Here is a 21,740-nt window from a genome sequence, read left to right as displayed (position 1 = left end):
TGTTTGTCTCCTTTGCCAAAACCAACATCAGCAAGTCAGTTTCTAAAGTTACCCTGTCACTATGGATAGCTAGTTGTATTCTCTTAGCATATCAGAGTTCGGAAAGGCCTGCACCTCAGGGAGTCTACGCTCATTCTACTAGGGCCGTTGCTACATCGGCTGCTTCTAGATCTAGGGTTCCCTTGGATGATATTTGTTCCGCAGCCACTTGGGCTTCATCCCATACCTTTATCAGCCATTACAAACTGGATTTTGTCTCCAGAGGTAGGGCGTCCTTTGGCTCTGCAGTGCTCCGGAATATCCTTCCATGAAGGCCACCCAAGATTCAGGTAGCTGGGGACTCTGTCCCAAAGGTTGCTGACCAATGAAGTGCCTACTTCAGATTAAGAAGTTATGTACTCACCAGAACGTTTCATCTGAGTAGGTATCTTCATTTTTCTGCAACCATCCCACCCGCCTTCCCCCTGACCAATATGATTCTAAGTAGGAGTTGTCTTACATGAGTCCCTTCCGGGACACCCTAGCAAGCTGTTATATGGGGCAAACTTGATCTGAGGTCAGTCAGGGTTGGCAGGGGATTATGGGTAAAGGGAGGAGCTAGGAGCTCAGATCTATGCTGTGGTAGAAGTTGCCGGCTCGGATCAGAGATCGGATCCGTATCCCAAAGGTTGCAGACAAATGAAGATACCTACTCAGATGGAACGTTATGGTGAGTACATAACTTCTTAATTTACCCATACTTGGACGATTGCCTGATTCAGGCGGAAAGTCAGGACTTGCTATTACAGCACCTGGCATTTGTAAAGAGACTTCTAACTTCACTGGGGTACACAATCAAAGAAAAGAAATCACATCTGGTACCCTGCCAACAGATTGTGTTCCTGGGAGCAAGCTTGAACACAACTTCCCAGATAGCATTCGTCACTCCAGAGAAATAAATTTGACAACTTACTTCAACCTACTGGCCACAAAAACCCAGCTATCTCCAAGGAAAATACTGCAAGCTCTTGGATTCATGGCCTCTTGCATTCTGTTAATTCCATATGCACGACTGCATATGAGGAAACTTCAATGGTATTTCAACATTCTCAGGACCTGTAAACAATAATTATCATTCCTTGTCTAAGGGCAGAGTTCGTTTGGTGGGCAGAGGCCTGCAACCACAACAAGGGGCTCCCTTTCACTCTAACCCATGCCGCCCAAACCCTAACAGACGCATCAGACTATGCATGGGGGGCTCACATGGCAGGGCAGTGCATTCAGGGCAAATGGAACCCAAAGCAAATGCACCTGCATATCGGTCAAAAAGAAATGTAGCTGTACAGAATGCTCTGACAGCCTTCAGAGACCTTATTCTTCCAGGACAGCTATTGGTAAAGACAGACAACACCACAGTTATGTGATACATAAGCAGGGGGGAACCCATTCCTATCCACTTTGCAGACTAGTCATTGCTGTGTGGAACACAGCCTTGAGCAACCAAATGCACCTACAAGCTCAATTCCTGCCAGGAAAACTAAATTCACTGGCAGACGACTTGAGCAGAAATCTCATGGACCCACACAAATGGAAACTGGAACCCAAAATATTCAAGCTGTTGAGGAATAAATGGGGAGGACTCCAGAGGTAGACCTGTTTGCCTCCCCTCAGAGCTACCATTTGAACAAATAGTGCACCAGAACTCCCCACAGTCAAGCTTGGAAAGTGGATGCCCTGTTTTTTTACCTGGGAAAGCCCCAGTCTATGCCTTTCCCCCGTGCCTCTTCTCTCAAAGGTTCAACTAAAGATCAAACAGGACAAGTGAAGGACAATCCTGATTGCACCAGACTGGCCACGCCAGCACTGGTACTCTCTCTTGTGCAGTCTGACAGTGCTACAACCATGTCACCTGCCTCAGACACTTCCCTGCTGTCCCAGCAGGTGGGCCAGATTCTGCACCCTCAGCTTCAAACCGCAAACCTTGCAGCCTGGCTAATCCCCTGAGCTCACCTCTAGCAACCCTCGTTAAGCAGGTGCTGGATGTTATTCTTGAAGCAAGGAGGCCTAGTACTAGAAATTTCTATTTAGCAAAATGGAAAAGATGCTGTTCCTGGAGCCAGTCTCAGGGGATGGGCACAACGGTGCCCAGCTTACCTCGTATACTAGATTACTTAACAGAAATGCTCCATAAGGGCCTATCCTTCTCTTCAATTAAGATTCATGCCTCTGCCTTCTCAGCTCATTCTAACACTGAGCCACCCCTCTTCTCATCCTCTGGTAAAGTAATTCCTTAGAGGGGCCAAAAATTAACCCCCCCCCCCCCCAGGAGAGCTCCCTCTCCAACCTGGGACATGTAACGTTGTATTGGAAAAACTTACTCTTCCCCCCTTTGAACCAGCTGCTACAGCAGAGTTGAAATTCCTCTCTTGGAAAACACCTTTAATTTTAGCCATCACTTCAGCAAGAAGCGTGTCTGAACTGAAAGCCCTTATGACAGTGGAACCCTTCATTATCTTCCATGCGGACAGGGTTTCCCCTCAGGACCAGCCCATCTTTTATGCCCAAGGTGGTGTCTAGTGTGGCCTTAAACCAGTCCATTCATTTGCCTACTTTTTTCCCTAATCCTCAGAATAATGGGGAAAAGGATACTGCATTCTCTGGACATGCACAGACAACTTAGATTCTAGTTGGACAGGACTAAGCCTTTCAGAAAATCTGACCAGCTGCTAGTCAGCTTTGCTACAGGGGCAGAGGGGAAGGCCATTTCAAAGCAAACCATTTCCAAATGGATAGCACACTGCATCCATTTCTGCTACAAGCACTATGGCAAACCTACCCCACAGGGGATAAGAGCACATTCCCCTAGGGGCTGCATCTGCATTTCTCAGAGGAGTCCCTACCAGGGACATCCTAGAAGCTGCAACTCGGAGCTCTGTACATACTTTCACCAAGCATTACCACTTGTCTATCTTTTCTAAATCCAGAGCTGAATTTGCCACAGCAGTCTTACAGGGCCTGATTGCAAGCCCTGATGCTTCTTAATCTACCTCCACCCTTCCTTAGCTTTGGGAATCAACCCAAATGTAATGACTGCAACAGTGAAACATGAATGTAGTACAGTTGTGTACACTTACCATAAATGTAGATGTTTGAGTGTATTCACTGTTGCAGTCCTGGTTACCCTCCCTCCAGCCCCCTGATTGCCTTTGCTTTCATCTATCCTTTTGGTTTGGCATATCTTATTCTGTGTGTATTTGTATTTTTGCTGGGGGTATTACACACCATATAATTGCTTCCTATTGTGGGGGCACCTGATATCTGGGGCAAGAAAACTGATGTAATGGCATCGGCTACATGTTTTAAACCCCTGATGTGACGACATGGAAGAAGCGACAGCATCCGATGCAGAAATCCCAAGACTCTGGTATTCAGGCTGGCTGAGGGCTACCTGCAGGCAGATAACCCAAATGTGAGGACTGCAACAGTGAATAGACTCGAACATCTACATTTATGGCAAGTGTACACAACTGTACTCTCTAGATGTTATCCGTGAGGCCAGACGCCCTAGCACCACAAAGTCTTATGCTGACAAATGGAAAAGGTTCTGTTCCTGGATCCAGGCTAAGGGAGCCAATATGGCACAACCCTCCCTCCCTCTCTCCCTCTCATCCTGTATTGCTTAGCTGACCTACTACACAATGGCCACTCCTCTATAAAAATTCATGCCTCTGCCATTTCTGCTCATTTTCCCACTGAGCAGCCCCTTTTCTCACACCCTTTGATCAAACAGTTCCTAAGAGGGGCTAGCAACTTGAGGCCACCCAGAAGGGCACTAACCCCAACTTGGGACCTTAACTTTGTACAGGAAAAGCTCACCCTGCCCCCTTTTGAATCAGCTTCTTCTGCAGAGCTAACATTTCTCTACTGGAAGACAGCATTCCTTCTGGCCGTCACTTCAGCCAAAAGAGTCTCTGAGCTGCAAGCGCTCATGGCTGTGGAACCCTTCATCATCTCCCATGCTGACAGGGTATCCCTCAGGAACTAACCCATCCTTCATGTCCAAGGTGGTGTCCAGTGTGGCTCTCAACCAATCCATTCATTTGCCCACCTTTTTTCCTAATCCCCAGAGCAAGGGGAAAGGAATCTGCACTCTCTCTAGATGTGCACAGGCAGCTCGGATTCTATATAGATGGGACTAAATCCTTCAGAAAGTCTGATCAGTTGCTGGTTAGCCTTGCTACAGGGTCAGAGGGCAAAGCCATCTCTAAACAAACCATATCCAAATGCATAGGACACTGCATCCATTTCTGCTACAAACAGCATGGAAAGCCTCCCCCCAAGGGGATATGGACCAACATCACCAGAGCAGCCTCAACCTCTGCAGCTTTCCTCAGAGGAGTCCCCACCAAGAACATTCTGCCACCTGGACATCTGTTCGCACTTTTACCAAGCATTACCACCTGCCTCTCTCCTCCAATTCCAGGGCAGGGTTTGCTTCTGCTGTCTTGCAGGGCATCCTAGCCAGCCCCTAGTTTCTTTGACTGCCTCCACCCATTTCCTCAGCTTTGGGAGTCGACCCAAATGTGGTGACTGCAACAGTGAAACATGAAGAACATAGTACAGTTGTGTACACTTACCATAAATGTAGATGTACTAATGTATTCACTGTTGAAGTCCTGGTTTCCCTCCCTCCATTCCCCTTTCTTCTCTTTCCTTACAAGGGACATATTGATATTTACTTTCTACTGGTGAGGTTCTTCCACCAGAACCTGGCTGCTACTTGGGGGCTCCTGACAGGTTGGGCAAGTAAAACTGATGTGATGGTGTTGGTTGCCTTACTTTATACTACTGACGACCTGACTTTCAGTCCTGAAGCGACCGCAACCGACACAGAAATACTAAGCTTCTGGTATTAGGGCTGGCCAAGGGCTACCCTAGCAGGGATAACTGCAAATGTGATGACACTCTAACATCTACATTTATGGTAAGTGTACACAACTGTACTTTTCTTTTCCTGTGGCTACATGTCCTTTGTCTGCCTTGGGTTCTGGATGTGGCTCCACATCTGATCTCCCATCCTTCAGGTCATCCTTACCTGAATCTGAAGTTCCTCAGGTTAACCTCTAGCTTTCTCCAATCTGATTTATGGCCAGGGATCCTAAGTTTCCTAAATTGAGTACTCCATATCCTTTCTTTTTTATTAGAAGCCCTCTACTAGGGAAGCTTTATGCTGGCAAATGGAAATGATTTACTATCTGGGTTGCATCTGAGGGATTGGACCCCCTTTTGCACCTCTATAGGCTGTTCTGGATTTTCTTGCAGGGGTGTTTCAGTCAGGGCTTAATTATTCTACTGTTAAGGTTCAAACGGTAGCCATTTCTGATTTTCGCATAGGTCAAAATTATTCCCCGATTGCATCTCTGAGGCTACCTAGGGCCTTTTTGAAGAGTACCTTTTTGCTTGGCCTCCAGTAAATGATCCATTTCCTCCTTGATCTGTCATTTCTTCTGTCCTTGAGTAAACCCATCTTTGATTCAGCCTCTGCTGTCCTTGAGTAAACCCACCTTTGATTCAGCCGCTGCTGTGGATCTCAGTTTTGTATCTTGGAAGACTGTTTGTTTTTCTAATAGCTGTTGCCTCAGCTAGAAGAGATTCTGAGTTGCGTGCTGTTCTGCAACCCTCCCCATCTTATATTTCTAAAGAATACGGTTCCATTGAGCACAGTCAGCCTGCTTACCTAAGGTGGCCTCAAGAGTCTAATTTGAATCAAATAACCTATTTGCTTCCCTAAATTCGGCAACATAGGAGGGAGTATATGCTTAATTGGTTGTTAGTCTATTACTAATTGAGATTCTGTTTATGCAGAACAAAATATTTCAGGAAAATGGGCCTTCCCAAAGCTAAATTTAGGGAAGCAGTTTCCATGATTACCTTGTCCAGATGGTTTTCTGATTTGCATTTGTGTCTTGTTAACTGTTGTCTTCTCTCTAAGTGCCACTGTCCTGACTTCTTACATACTTGTACCTAACTGCCGCAGCACTCCTCTCACACAGTCCATCCACCTTTGTGACTAATTGCAAGTTGGATATTCAGTCTATATCCAGAATAGTCTTTGGCTCCCTATATTGTGAAGTGTTTTCTTATGGAACCAGCCAATTGTCTGGCTGGGGACTAGTTCCCAAAGGTTGAGGTGGATGGAAAAGACATCAGATATGAAAGCTATGTACTTATCAAAACGGTAAATCTGTTTGTCTGTCCATCTCCATTGCTCCCTCTACTCCCCTTTTAAATTGTCACTGATATTTTTGACTTGAGGCAGACCTTGCAGACCTGCCTACTGTCTGAATTTTGGATCCTAGTCTGTACGTTTTTCCCTTAAGTTGACAATTTTTTTTTGCTATGAGGGAAGTTTTTATCAGAATCTTCCCTACGACTAGAAACTTTTACCTGTCTGATGGAATGTTAGACAGGAAAGACATTATGGGAGAGAAGGTAGCACCCTAGAGCATGAAGATGCTGGGACTGGGTTATTGGCTCCAGTAGTGCCAAATGCTGGCAGAGTTTGATCCAGATGGCAAAGTACAACACTGATCCATCATAATGGTAAGTACATTTTGTTTTTCATACCTTTTTTATTTTTTTTTTTATTTTCTATATCACCTTTTCATATGCTTAGAAAGGTGTCTTCAGGAGTATTTTGACTTTCATGAGTGCATTGGTATCTGAGCTATAAAGATGGTTTACAACTATTTCACTATTAATATTTGCAGGGTTGTAAAAGAAGGAATAGTATGATGTTTTGATTAGCCTTGCAGACTGTGTGCTGGAAGAATAAGAAGCATGCAAAACTGAAATCCTTACACTCAACAGTTCTGAGTTTGTTTTTGTCCTTTTATCCTTTTAGCTACCAGCTTGAACTAGTCTCTGTTGCCTGGATCTGGTCCTGGTAGCTGTTGAGATGTTTTTGTTTTGTACTATTTGTTGCTAGACACTAGCATCACACTGACTTTTTCTGTTCCTCAGGTATTTTCAAGAGGAACAATTCAAGGCTTATGGAAGAAATCCTAAAACAACAACAAGAATTACTGGGTCTTGACTACACCTCTTACTCAGCAGACTTTAAAATTCACAACAAAGAGAAAGAAAATCAAGGTGTGTATGCAGCTGAGAACTGAATCACAGAGAAAGTCTCCATTCGTAGACTAAAAGTATTCATTCATTTCACCTGCTCTTCCCACATGCTTAATGTACTGTTTTTAAACTTCCATTCAATGTGGCAGTTCGTTTCCAGTAAATTAAAGCCATTTCAAAATCTGGTAAGCCAAAAGAAAAAAATCCTACCGTTTTGAACATGGGGATGAGGACAGTTGCATTTTGCATTGGTATTTAATGGTCTTAACAGTACAGAAATTGTCATATACATTCCTGTGTAGAATCTGACGTTTTCTAATTACTTAGGGTTCATAGATTATAAAGTTGAGATAGTAGAGCTGATTAAAGGTTTATTAGGTGTGTGCAGCTTGGGATGCAGAAAAAAAGTTTAAGGACACATTAAATCACAACTTCAACAAGCTTCTCTGGTTAGCTTATTTATAGTCCATTATTACAGTCTCTTAGAGTTCATAGGTTCATAGGTTGGTACTAGGCTATCAGCCCCAGGGCCTATACAAGCCTAGCCATAACAATTCCCTGGCTATTTCTTCCCACATTATTTACTTTATGCCCTTCTCTGTATAGTTGCTTTCTAAATAAGAAGTTGCTCTGGTGTTCGTGTTTCACTGTTAGTCATCACCTGTGGGGGTTATCCCTGCTGTGGTAGCCCTCGGCCAGCCCGAATACCAGAGTCAGTGTTTTTCTGCGTCGGCTGCTGTCATTTGCTGACTGACATCAAGGCAGCCAATGCCATTACATCAGTCTTTCTTGCCGTGGAGCCCGTAGCAGAAGCAATTCGCAAGTGTGCCGGTCGGTCGCTACCAGAATTTGAATTACAGCTGAAAACATCTAAAGCTAAGTACCCCATTGGGGATCCTTTTTTCTTTCACTAACCGATGTCTGAAAAAAGTTAACAATGGTCTCGCCTGTGGAAAGCAAATCCCACACTGAGACTTCCATTCATACTACGTCACTTGTTTAGATCACTTGTTTAGATCACCGTTGCCGGTTCTGTGCCTTCTTTAATGTGAGAACCATTCATCTTAGAGCTCTTATTGTAGCCAGGTATTTTTGTCTTCCGTCTAAGCATTCCGAAATGGTGTCAGTCAGCAAACAATCCATAGACATTCCGAAAAAACATAGATAGAGACAGACCACACAAGGCTAAGCCATCCGACGACTCTGCCGGTAAGCAGATAGTCAGTTCTCCGGAATTCAGTGAGGTGCCTTCACAGCCCCTGATGCCCGATCCGATACCTTCGCAGGCCTCTACCGAGACCCCTTCGGAGTCCGGTATGCTACAGAAATATTCTTAGTCTTCCAAGCCTTTGGTTGTCTCTGTCTCGATTGGGTCCAGAGCCGCGACGCAGGCACTGGCTTCTGAGGAGGTTTTTCGCATTACTGAATCTAGACAAAAACCGACATGTTCTCATCCGATTACCATTTCTCTCAGACACTGGATGCTCTTAGGCCTTGAAGCACGGCCATTCCTAGGAAATCTATCTCTAGCCACCATCTTTGTCCTGCTCCACCACCCGAAGCTCAAATGCTTAAAATGGCGGAGGATCTTATCTCCCTTATCAGGGATTGTCAGGCCACAACTTCTAAAAGGAAAAGAGACCCTTCTCCTGAAATACTGACAGAACAGGATTCTGAGGAGTCTGATTATTCAGATTTTGAAGAGGAACAGCAACCTCTGACTGCTTATGAGGATTCAGATGCAGAGGAATCCATTCCTTGTGCCTCCTCACCAGGGGATCTTTCCTTTGGGGAAACCCTTCACACATTCAAGGAACATTTCGCCTGGGAATCCCAGGACTTCCCACATTCTAAAAAAGACAGATGTTCTTCATCTCACATTGCTGCAGTCCTAACACTTGGGTAGTCCGCTGTCCCAGTCGGGCCGAATACCAAAGTATAAGGCTGACGTCGGTCAAGGCGCATTTGTCTGACATCAGGACGTCAGGGTACAAATGCGCATGACCCGGCGATCATATCTTCAGTCTTTTTTGCCGCATGGTCCGATGCAGAAGCAGTATTGCGAGTGCAGGTTGGCGTTCTGAAATTTTCTGAAGTCGGAGTTTCAGACCGAATCAAAGTTGGCTAAGTACCCCGTTGGGGAATATTTTGTTTTTTTCTTGCCTCAGTATTTAACCGGATGTCAGAAAAAGTGAATAACTGTATTTCTTGTGGGAAACAGATACCTCATAGAGATTACCATACATTGTGTATACCTTGCTTGGGCCTGAGCGCGACGTTGTTGGCTGTCGGCTCTTGTGCTAGATTTAACAAGCACTATTAAGAAGACTAGATTGTGCCAGGTTAGTTTTTGGGAAGCGTTGTAATTACAACATGCCGTCGGATGCTCCGACGCCCGCTTCGTCTAAAAAGCGCAAAGACAAAGCAGCGAAGTCTAGGGTAGAACCCAATTTGGGGGGGAAAAAAAAAGGGGGGTTTTTGGGTTTTTTAAAAAAATTTTTTCCCCTTTTTCCCAAAAAATTTTTAAAATTTTTTTTTTTTTCCCTTTTTTTTTTTTTTTTTTTTTTTTAAAAAAAAAAAAATTTTTTTTTAAAATTTTTTTTCCCCTTTTTTTTTTCCCCAGGGGGTTTAAAAGGGGTTTGGGGGGGGGGGCCCCCGGGAAAATTTTTTTTGGGTTTAAACCCCCCTTTTAAAATTTAAAAATTTTTTAAAAATTTTTTTTTTCATTTTTTTTTTTTTTTTTTTTAAAAAAACCCCCTTTTGTTTATTTTTGGGGGGGCCCCAAAAAAATTTCAAACCCCCCCCCCAAAAAAAAAAAAAAACCCCCCGGTAAAAAAAAAAAAATTTTAAAATTGGTTTTTTCCAAATTTGGAAAAAAATTTTTCCTTTTTGGGGGCCTGGGGGGGGTTTTTTAAAAACATTTTTTTTGGGGGGGGGAAAAAAATTAAAAAAAAAAAAAAACCCCCCCTTTAAAAAACCAAAAAAAGGAAAAAAAATTAAAGGGGAAAAAAATTTTTTTTTTTTTAAAAAAAAAAATTTTTTTTTTCCTTTTAAAATGTTTTTTTTTCCAAAAAACCCCCGGTTTTTTTTTTAAAAAAAACCCCTTTTTTTCCCCCCTTTTTCCCTTTTTAAAAAAAATTTTTTAAATTTTAAGGGAAAAAAAAAAAAAAAATTTTCCTTTTTAAAAAAATTTTTTTTTTAAAAATTTCCCCCGGGGGGGGGCCCTACCCGGGTTTTTTTCCCCCCCTTTTTTCCTTTTTTAAAAAACCCCCGGGGGAAAAATTTTTTTTTTGGGGGTTTTTTCCCCCCCCCAAATTTTTTTAAAGGGGGCCCCCAAAAAGGGGGAAAAAATTTTTTTTCCCCGGGGGAAAAAAACCCCCCCCCCAAAAAAGGGGAAAAAAAATTTTTTTTTTTAAAATTAAAAAAAAAAGGGGTTTGGGGGAAAAGGGGAAAAATTTTTCCCAAAAGGGAAGTTTTTTTTTCCCAAAAAAAACCCCCCCCTTTTTTTTTTTTTTTCCCCCAAAAAAAATTTTTTGGGAAAAAAATTTTTGGGAAAAAACCCCTTTAAAAAAAAATTTTTTTTTCCCCCCCCCAAGGCCAAAAAAGGGGCCCCCCCCCTTTTGGGAAATTTTCCCCCCTTTTTTTCCCCCTTTAAAAAGGGGGCCCCCGGGGGGTTTTTTTCCCTAAAAAACCCCCCTAAAAAAATTTTTTTTCCCCCAAAAAAAACCCCCCCCCAAAAAATTTTGGGGGGCCCCAAAATTTTTTTTTTTTTTTTTAAAAAAAAAACCCCCTTTTAAACCAAAAAAAAAAAGGGGGGTTTTTTTTTGGGGGGGAAAAAAAACCTTAATTTGGGTTGGGGAAAAAACCCCCCCAAAATTTTAAACAAAATTAAAATTTCCCCAAAAAACCCCTTCCCCTTTTCCGGGTTTTTTTTTCCCCGGGCCCCCCCCCCAAAAAAAAAGGGGTTTGGGGGGGGGGGGGCCCGGGAAAAAACCCGCCCCCCCTTTTTTTCCCCCCTTTGGGGAAAAAATTTTGCAGGTTGGCGTTTTGAAATTTTTTGAAACCCGGGGTTTCAGACCGAAACAAAGTTGGGTACCCTTTGGGGGAAATTTTTTTTTCTTGCCTCAGTATTTAACCGGGTGTCAGAAAAAATGAATAACTGTATTTCTTGTGGGAAACAGATACCTCATAGGGGTTACCCTACCTTTTTGTATACCTTGTTTAGGGCCTGAGCACCCCGTTGTTGGGCCCCGTGCTAGAAAAAGCCCATTAAAGGAGGTTTTTGGGGCCAGGTTTTTTGGGAAGCGTTAATTATAAATGCCGGGCCCCGGTTCTAAAACGCAAGGACAAAAAGGAAACCCAGGGGGAAGAACCGGCCGTCCCGGACGCCCGGGTTTTTTAGAACTCAGGGGGCCGGGGTTTTCCAGGAAATTTTCCTTTTGGGGTCTCAGGGAGAAACTTTACTGTTAAGGGTGTGCCTCTCAGGAGGTAGGCCAGGCTGAAAGGGGGTTCTCAGGTAACTGTTCTTTCCCCCCCTTCCCAAGGTGGGTTTGGGGCCCCCCTTCTGTTTCCAAAACCCTTTAGAGGAGGCCAAGGGTTAACTTCAGTGGGGTTTTTCCTAGTTTTGGGGCTCTGTTTAAAAAACATATGCTTAAAATGGCAGAAGATTTGATTACTATGATTAGAGGTTCTATGCCCCCTGATAAGAGGCCTAGGGTGGAACCGGGGTTTGAAGTTTTGAACAGTGTTCCAAAGGGTTCGAGTCTTCGTGGGAAAACTTGCAGGAGTATCCTCCCTTTTTCTGATTCTGATGTGGGTGATTCCACCCTTCAGCTTCTCCTCCTGAGGATTTTTTTTTTCAGAGACTCTTCATTCCATGAGGGGGCATTTTTAAAAGGGAAGGCCCGGGTTTCTCTGATTCCAGGAAAAAGGGTTAGGGAATTTTGTTTTACCCCAGCATAGGCCCTTTTGCTATTCCTCCTGTTTGGAAAGTGGTGGAAAATGTTTTTTCCGAGGCTTCCCCGAACCCTGATTTTTTGCCTCCTGCCCCGTTAAACCGGGTAGGTATTATAGGGTGCCCGAAGCTCATAAGTATTTTTTAAGAGTCCTAGGGGACCCAGAAACTGTTTCTCAGGGGGCCCAAAGGTGTTAAAACTTCTTGGGTTTAAAAAACCTGTTTCCCCCCCGATAAAGAGGCAAGGGCTTTGGATAGGTGGGGAAAGAAAAGGGATACTTCTTCCACTTTAGCCATGAGGGGGTTTTAATTGCCCGTTTCACATGTTAAAAAACCCAAAAATTTTCTCCTTTCACAATTGAAATCTAAGGGGGTGCTTTGGGGGAAAGGGATTGAGTGTAAAAAGTTGCGGATTTTTAGTTTCTGAACAAGGGGGGTAAGCATTCTTTTCAATGTGGTTTTGATGCTGTACAGGCCTCCTTTGAGGGTGGCTGCCACTGGGTTTTGTTCTTTCCCGGTTTAAGGGGTCAGAATTTCAGCATGTTAAGACAAGGATTTTGGGTGCTCCTTTACAATCTGATGTGTTGTTTGGCGCCTGTGGAAGCAGTTTTAAAGAAAATGGAGGAAATAAGTCTATGCAGACTGTTAAAGATTTTTGCAGGTTCAGCCTCCAAAATTTAGTAGAAATTGGCCTCTAAGGGGTGGACTTTTCCTTCTTATGATTCCCAGTCTAGGGGTAGGTCTAGGCGTGGTAGGGGCAGGGCTCAATTTTTTTAGGCCTAGAACAGGAGTTCACCCCCGTTTTTGAGGGCAGGGGTCAGTCCTTTCAAAAAAAACCCAATGACCTTTCCTTTTCAGCTGCCAGGGTTTCGCCCGGCAGCCCTTTGGGAGGAAGGCTGGCCTTTTCAAAGAAAATTGGGTTTAATTACCCAAGACAGATGGGTTTGGATATCATTCACCACGGTTACAGGTTTTATTTCCAACCTTTCCCCTTTCAAAGGCATGCCAGAATTTTCCCCCTCCCCAAAGAAAAAAGGCTCACAAGCAAATTTCTCGTTACTCCAGATAGGGGCCATTCAGGTTCCCCGTTCCCGAAAGGGGCCTAGGATTTTATTTTGTTCCTAGTACCAAAGAAGGGGAACACGTGGAGACCAATTTTGGATTTATCTATCCTCAACACTTATCTGGACATTCCCAAGTTCAAAATGTTGGGGTTTCAACAGCTTTTACCTCTGCTGGGCAAAGATCACTGGATGGTAACTTTAGATCTCAAGGAAGGGTTACCTTCATGTGCCTATAAAACTAAATTGCAGGAAGTATCTGCGGGTTTTGAACTGGAAATTTCAATTTTAGTTCTCTGCATTGCCCTTTGGCTTATCTACTGCCGAGTATTCACAAAAGGGTTTTGGCTCCAGTGATAGCTTTCTTCAGGCTTAAAAAGGGAAAACAAATCTATCCTTACTTGGCGACTGCCTGATTCTGGCTCAAGAAAAAGGGAAAACCCTTTTTCAGCATTGGAATAATAGCAGTGCTAAGATGCCTGGGGGATTTTTGAACAAATAAAGTCCAGTCTAGTACCCTCTCAAGACATGTGCTTTCTGGGTGTGAGACTGAATACAGCAGCCCAGATGGCCTTTTTTAAACCCCCGGGCAAACAAAAGAGTCTTCCCTTTACTTCCATCAACTATCTCATCAGGGGTGACTGCAAGGACAGTCCTTCAAGCATTAGGGTTCATGGCATCTTGTATTCTGGTGCTTCCCAATGCCAAACTGCATATGAGGAAGCTACAATGGTATCTCAAAAATGTATGGACACAGCACTGCCAGGATTTTGGCACCGTCATTCAAATAATACCCTTCCCTCCAAAGGAAATTTTTTGGTGGGGCCAGGGATGTCACCCAAACAAGGGGCCCCCTGTGACCCGGCCCGAGGGGAGGCAGATTTTTACGACAGATGCCCCGGGCATTGCTTGGGGGGCCCCTCTAAAAGGGAAGTGGGTACAAAACAAATGGGCCGCCCGACTACAGCATTCTACAACATGAAGGAGATGTTAGCAGTCCAGTTTGCATTAATGGCTTTCAAGGAGTTACTTCTTCCAGGGCAGGTGTTGATTCTAACAGACAACACAACTGTCATGTGGTACATCAACAAGCAAAAAACATTCTTATCCTCTATGCAGGCAAGCAATGAAAGGGAGATCAAGCTTGCAAAATCTTACAAGGGCCCGGAGCACAGAACTCCTTAGCAGATGTGTTAAGCAGGCAAATCATGGATCCCCAAGGTGGAAACTGGGTCTTCATGTATTTCAAAATTGACAGTGTCATGGGGAACTCCAGACATAGATCTGTTCCCTTTTCCACTAAACCACCAGCTGCCAAAGTTTTGAAAAGGGGGTTTTATCACACAGCTTGGAAAGTGGATGCTCTTTTTTCAGTTGGGAAAAACCCTTTATGTTATGCCTTTCCACCTCTGCCTCTTCCCCCCAAAGGTACTTTAAAGGTCAGACAAAAGGGCCCAAAGGGTGATTTTGATAGCTCCAGATTGGCCTCGGGAACACTGGTACCCATTTTCCCGAGGTCTGGTAAAAACCTCCATGGCCTTTACCTTTAAATTTCCCACCCTTTTCTCAGAAGGGGCGGTCATCTCCCCAATGTCAAGCTTCACTCTCTTTATCTAACAGCCTGGCATATTCTGTTTTGAAAACAGCAGGTCTCAACTTCCTCAACAAGTTTTTTGAATGGGAAAGCCTTAAAAAAGTGTATGCAGAAAAAAAGAGAATTTTTCAGCAAAAAATTTGGGATTTTAGCCTAATTTGAGTGTCTCTTCAATATCTTACTGAGTTATTGGACAAAGGTTTGTCCTTTTTCTTCCATTAAAAGCTGCAGCAATTTCAGCTCACTATGATTGTGACCCACCTTTTTTTTTCATCCTTTGTTCAAGCAATTTCTTAGAGGGGCAAAGAATATAAGACCCCAAGAGCCCCCACTCCTGCTTGGGATTTAAAGGTTGGAAAATTCCACAACCTTTTGGCCCATTTCTGGAAGGTACGGCCCTGGGAAGACCCGCTTTTTTTTGGCCCAAACCTGCCAAAAAGGGGGTCTAGTTGAAACCCTTTTGGCCCGTTTGGGGGATTTTCCCAAAAAGGGAAAATTTAACGGACTAATCCTTTTTTTTTGGTTTCAAAATGTGGTTTTTAAAAAAAAATATTCAATTTTTATTTTTTATTTCGACCCCAAAAAAAGGGAAAAGATTTTTCCCCTTTAGGATTCCCCAGGGGAATTTCCCTTAAAATTTTAAGGGGGAAATAAGGAAATTTTAGGCAGTCTTGGAGTTGTTTTTTTCTTTTCTTTAATTACACCCCTTTCAAACAAAATTTTTAGGGGTTTGGTTTTGCCCCCTTTGGGATTTTGGATTTCCCTTTATTAAGGAGATTCCCTTTTCCTCTTCCCTTTTTGGCTACCCAATTTAACGCACAAGGGGGTGGAACTAAAAATTTTTTTAACCCCTAAAAATTGGGGTTCAAAATCCCCAATTTCTCAAACCAAATTTCCCTTTCCCTTCTTGTTTAGGGGTGGTTTTTGGGCCAAAATTTTTTTTTGCAAGGATGTTTGGGGTTTTTTTTTGGCCCCCTTTTCTTTTGGGTTTTTACCCAAAGAAAAAAATGAGGAATGGGGGCCCCATGGCCCTTTTTTACCCCACCCCCCAAAAGTAGAAAAGCGGGACCAGCCAGCCAAAACTCCCCCTCCCTTCCCCGTGTTTTGGGGTGGGTTTTTGGTTTTAAAATCTTAAATTTTTTTTTTTAAAATTTTTTTTAATTTTACAATTTTTTGAGGGTTTTTTGGGATTTTCTTTTTAGGGTCTTCGACTTGGGCCCCCAAAAACCCGAGGGTTTTTGGCGTCCGGCTGCGCATTATTTCCCAGGACCTTTGGGGTAGTTTTAAAAAACCCTCCGGTTCCAAAAATCTCGGGATTCGGGGCCCACCGGGGGGCTATAACCCCCTAAACTGCAGCCCAAAGGAAAAAATTTAACAACACATTTTGGGAGGTTTTAAAAACCTTTCCCCAAAAACCCCGTTACCAAAAGCGGGCTCTTTCAAGTGGGCCCCTCCTTCACTTTGGGAAAACCAACAGGAGATGCAACGTAAAAGGGAAAAACATGGTTAAGGAACAACCCCTTCCCATAAAAGTAAATTTAAATTAATTTGCACCTTGGGTAAACCCCTTTTGGGGGGGGTTTAAAGTTGGAAAACAAAAAAAACTTGGGTTTCTTTCAGGTAACCCCTTCGTCCAAATTTCCCCAAACTTAGTTTTCCCGGTTCAGGGCTGGGCCCCAGGCCCCCCCAGGGACAGGGGAAAAAACAGGGCCCCCCCAAACGGGGTTGTCATCCTTTTTTGGCAAAATTTTCCCAAAGGCCTTTCCCCCTCCCCCCTTTTTTTTGGGAAAATTTTAAAAAAATTCTTTTTAATAAAAACCCCTTTTGGGTCCCTTTGTCTTTTTTGAGTCAAAAAAACCCCAATTTCCCGGGGAAAGCCCCAAAAACCAACATTTAAAAATTTTTAAATTTTTCCCGGGATCAAACCCGTTTCCCCCGAGCCCCCGGCTTTTTTCCCATTCCTTTTCCCCGGGGGGAAATGGAATTTTTTTATTTTTAAAATCCCTTTTTGGGCCCAAAATTTAAAAAGGCTTTTGGCATCCGGCTACTGACAAAAAGCGGTTGTTTTAAAACAAAAAAGCCAATCCCCCAAAACCCGCAGGGAAATTCCCTTTTTTTTTACCAGGGTTCCCCTTTTAGTTCTTGCACCCCAAACCCTTTGGGTTTTATGCCGGGGATTTTTCCCTGCTTTGCCCAGCCCCTTTCCTTTTGGAAAAAATTCAGGGGTTTTTTTAAGGGCACTGGGCCCAATTTTACCCCCCGATAAAAAAAATACTTTGGCCCCCTTTGGGGCAAAACCCCCCAACCCCAGGGGGCAACCCAAGAGAAAAATCGAAAAAAAGGAAAAACTTCAGGGGGACCGTTTCCCCCAAAACATATCCCAAAAAGGGAGAAAACCCTTTGTTCTTTTTAGGGTTATTTCCCCCCAAGGAAAAAATTTCCCAAGTTTTCAGGACCGATCCAACTTTGGGTTACTGGAAAATTATGGACCTAAAAAAATTTTGGGTTCCAATCCCGAGACCTTCCTCTGTTCCCCCTTAAGGGGGTTTTTTTTGGTGGGCCTTCCAAAACGGGTTTTCCCTTAAAAAGGAACCTTACCAAAGAGCCAGAAATTTCTTGGGGGTTCCCCCAACAGGGCCTTTCTTTTAAAACCCCCGCCAAATTTTTGGACATTCCCAAAAAAATAGGGGAAAAAATCCCGAAACCTTCCCCCCGCCAGGGTTTTTTTTAAAACAACCACAGAATTTCCAAAAAACAAACCCAAATTCCCCCCTTTTTAAAATCCTTTGACATTTTTTCCATGGTTAAAGGTACCCCCTACCCGGGGGCCAACTAAACCCTTTAAAACAGCTTTGACCCCCCAAAAAAGGGTAAGAAAATCCTTTTCAAATCCTTCCCTTAGGGGCTTTGGGGAAATTTTTCGTTTCAACCCTGCTGAAAAAACTTTTCCCAAAAACCCTTTTGCAAAAATGGCCCCAAACCCTTTAAAAGGTGGGAAATTTTTTACCCCAAAAGGTTATCAAAAAAAAAAGCCAAGGGGCCCTCCCCTTTTTCCCCCGATTTTGGGGCCCAGAAACATTTTTTGCGGGCAGCCATTCACCCCCGGGTTCCCCGTCTAGAACCTCTTTGGTTGGGGTCTTGCCAGACCAGCTTCAAAATTCAGATGGGTTTTTAAAAAGGGGGAAAATGTGTTCGCAACCAGAGAGTTCCTTAAAAATGGAAAAAAGCCCCAAATCCAGAGACACCCCAAATTTTCTTTTGGCTTCCTTTGGGGCCCCAAAATGGCCCCTTTTTTAAAAAACCAAGGGCCCCAGCCAATTTTAGTAAAGAAAAGGTCCTTTTCCCCCGGATTAAAACCCCCAGACCCCTTAAAAAAACCCAAGGACCCCCCAAACCCGGGGATGAAAGTTTTAAAATAATTTCCCCAAAAAAGTCTGCTTTGGAAAAGAATTCCAAACTGCTTCCCCCCCACCTCCCTCAGCCCGGGGAGAAAACATGGCCCCTTTGAAAAAACCCCACACCATCCAAAACAAGGGTTCCCCCAACCCTTTTTCCCAAGGTTTTACTTCAAATCTCCAAACCCCCAAAATTCCCAAACCCTTTTTTAAAACCCTAAAAAAGGGAAAAATTTTCAATTTCCCGCTCCCCTAAACAAACCCGGTTCCCCCAGGAAAAAGAAGGGCAAGGCCCCTTTTCCAAAAAACCTTTTTTCCAAAAGAAAGGGGCCCTTTAATTTTTTTTAAGTTTCCATTCTAACAACCCTTCCCTGGGGTACCCCCAAATTTGGGGGGCCCCGGTTCCCCAAGCTGGGCCCCCTGATTTAGCCACCAAGAACCCATCTCAATTTTTCCCCACGGGGCCCCTCCCGTTCTAGGCGGACCCGGTGTTGGGGTTTTACTGTTCCCTTTTTACTTTGGGTTACTGCTTTCAGAGGCCCTTAAAATTTTTGGGGGAAAACCAAAAGTTTTGGGGGTCTGGGTTTCGTCCTTACCCTTTAAGGGGCATCGGTCCCAAGGGGTTTCCCCGGGAGCCCCTTGGGCCATTCCCAAAATCTTTTTGGGGCCATGTGCCCCCCCAAGGGGGGAAAAGGCCCCCAAATTTTTTTGGGCCCTCCCCGAAATTTCCCTTTTGGGGGGTTTTAGAACCGAATTTCAACCAAACCCAAAATAACCCCCTTTGGGGAAAATTTTTCTTGCCCCACCGATGTCAGAAAAAATTTAAAAATTGTTTAATTGGGAAACAAATTTTCCCCCAAAGGGTTTTCTTTTGGCCCGCCCCTTCCTTTTCTGTTTTTGCTTTTTTAACCAGGCACTTAGATATTTTCAAATTTTTGGTTTTCCCCCTTTTTTCCCAAAAAGCCCGGGGGTTTTGAAAAACCAAAAGAAGGGGAAAAAGGCCCAATCAAAAGTCCCGGGTTTCGCCAAACCAGGGTTAGGAACCCCAGGCCCCGAAACCGGTCCCCTTTTTCCCCGGCCCGAAACCCTTCCCCAAAAGGTACCAGATGGGTTCCCCTGGGAAAACCCGCTGAGCAGGGGGGGGGATTTTCAGGAACCATTCCTTTTTGGGAAATTAGGCCTACGGACTTTCTTTAAAAGGGGCCCCCCCTTTTTTCAATTTTTAGGGGGCCCGAAAACTTTAACCTTTCCCAAAAAAACCCCCCCACCAGGCCTCCCCCATTCCCAAATGAGTGGCTGAAGGGTCTTATTTTTTTTAAACAGGGAACCCCAAACCCCCCCAAAGGGTCTAACCCCCCCGGGAAAAGGGTTTTTGAACCGACCCCGGGTTCCCGTTTTCGATTCCTTTTGATGAAAAAAGGTTTTGGGGCCCATTTCTTATGAGGATTCTGATGCAGAGGACTCCTATTCCCTCTGCCCAACCCCCCCGAAGGTTTTTCTTTTGGTGAGACCTTACATACTCTAAGGGAGCATTTCCACTGGGGAAGCCAGGGTTTTTCTGATACAAAAAAAGAGGCTTAGGGATTTCTTACTCCTGCCTCAGCGTAGGCCTTTAGCTATACCTCCTGTACTAGACATTGTTGATGATGCCTTTTCAGAATCTAGTTTGGCCCCTGATTCTTTGCCTCATTCTCCCAGAAAACCTGACTGATATTACAGGGTTCCTGATTCTCACAAGTTCCTTTTTAAAAATCATATTGCGGATCCAGAGACTATTTCACAGGGACCCAAGGGCATTAAGGCTTCTACTGCTAAAAATCCTACCCCTTCTGATAGAGACTCCAGGGCGCTGGATAGATGGGGTAAGAAGGTTTACAGTTCTGCAACTTTGGCCATTAGGGCTTTAAAGTGCCAGTTTCATATGTTAAAGTATCAGCAGCATGTTATTGGATTACTTAAACAGAAAATTATGTTGATTCCTGACTGTGTTGAAAATAAAGAATTACAGGATTTAATGCATTCTGCTGAATAGGTTGGAAAACATACTTTGCAATGTGGATTTGATTCAAAAAGACAACCAATCCTTGGTATAAAACAGACTGCTCCAAAACTTGTAGTCCATATAATAAAATGTATTCCAAAGTTTCATGAACGAACATTCTACACAACCACAATAGTTTCTTTTTTATGTAAACGGGGTGTTGGCTTTCGAACCTCAAAAAACTGTTAGAATACATGGGTTTCCTGTACACCTTTGATTCAAAAAACTTTTGTTCCATATTCCTGGTCAAACTTGCATCTAAATAATCTATAGTGTTAGAATTATAAGTGTGTGTAAATTTAAAATATTCTCAGATACTATTTATGTATCTCAAAAATTCCAACACTTTGTCCACATCCTCTCTCCATAGAATAAACACATCATCCAAATAGCGTACATATAGTATCCAATATTTGGGAAATTCTGTATCAAAATTATACTTTTTTTCCCCCCACATACACATTACCAAATTTGCGAAGATAAGGGCGCAGCAAATCTTCGCTAAGAAACCTGGTACGTGGCCAGATGATTAGAGGGGCTAGAATGTGGTTAACTTTGGAAGGGTTAAGAAGTGAGTTGACATTATTGACGCAAATGTTCGAAAATAGGGCTACCCCATGGAGTGGATATTAAAATTCAAAGAGGAGATTTTAACAGGGTGGGGTATAAGATACATTCCATTATTAGGACAGGAACAAGTAATAACTGCCCCTGATGTTAGACGGACAGGTTCACACATTCGATAGTGATAGAATTTAGTTCCTTTGGACGGCAAGTGCAGAAAATCCTTAATAAAAATTGGGTGATTTTGGAAGGCAATGAAGAGTTTGCCCATTTGTTGGGTAAAGGCCCACTTTTTACAAACAAGGTGGGCAAAAATATGAAATATTTATTGGAACACCCCACCCAGTTGAGTTTAGCCCGACCCACTGTTAAGTGTGGTAGGTGTAATCAATGTTCACTAATTTTGGATAGTTGTGAATATAAATTAGGAGAACAGATAAAAACAGTTAAACTGGCTGGGGGCAATTGCCAAACAAGAGGGGTGGTATATATTGCTATATGTCAGAGTTGCCTTAAGGTTTATGTGGGGAAAACAGAAAGAACTCTTGGACAAAGAATATATGAACATGTATATGCAATGGAAACACAGAACAAGAATAATGCCCTTTTTAAACACTCACAATCATGTCCCAATTTTACCTGTTTCAGGTTTGGTATACTTGAGATAGTTAAAAGGAACATAAGAGGGGGTGATTGGGGGAACAAGGTAGAAACTAGGGAACTGCATTGGCAACTTTAAATGCAACAGAACCCCCAGGTATTAATGAGTATTTGTCTCTCCGACCTGAAGTTCATCGTGTTTCACTGTTGCAGTCATTACATTTGGGTTATCCTGCTGGCAGGCTACCCGCACTCGGCCTGAATTCCAAAGTCCTGGTCCAGCGTCGGTTGCTGTCGCCTCCTCCCTGACGTCAGTGCGACAGGGGTATAAAAGATGCAGCCGACGCCATTTTCTTCAGTCTTTCTTGCCGCGTGGTGCCTGAAGCAAAAGCAGTTCGCAAGTGCCAGTCGGACGACTCCT

The 21,740-nt window shown here is 43.6% G+C and overlaps 1 protein-coding gene across 3 annotated transcripts in view; it reads left to right on the top strand.

Annotated features, from left to right (window-relative positions):
- Positions 1–21,740, top strand: part of NUS1 (NUS1 dehydrodolichyl diphosphate synthase subunit) — a 386,183-nt gene that overhangs the window by 114,815 nt on the left and 249,628 nt on the right. For all 3 annotated transcript variants that reach the window (XM_044074346.1, XM_044074329.1, XM_044074336.1), the window contains exon 2: positions 7,003–7,131. In XM_044074346.1, the coding sequence (XP_043930281.1) occupies positions 7,003–7,131 (129 nt within the window). The remainder of the gene's footprint in view (positions 1–7,002; positions 7,132–21,740) is intronic.

Source organism: Protopterus annectens, chromosome 1.part1 (genome assembly GCF_019279795.1).
Source record: "Protopterus annectens isolate FY-2018-M chromosome 1.part1, PAN1.0, whole genome shotgun sequence".
In the NCBI taxonomy this organism is placed as follows: domain Eukaryota; kingdom Metazoa; phylum Chordata; order Ceratodontiformes; family Protopteridae; genus Protopterus; species Protopterus annectens.
This window is presented reverse-complemented; position numbering and strand designations above follow the sequence as displayed.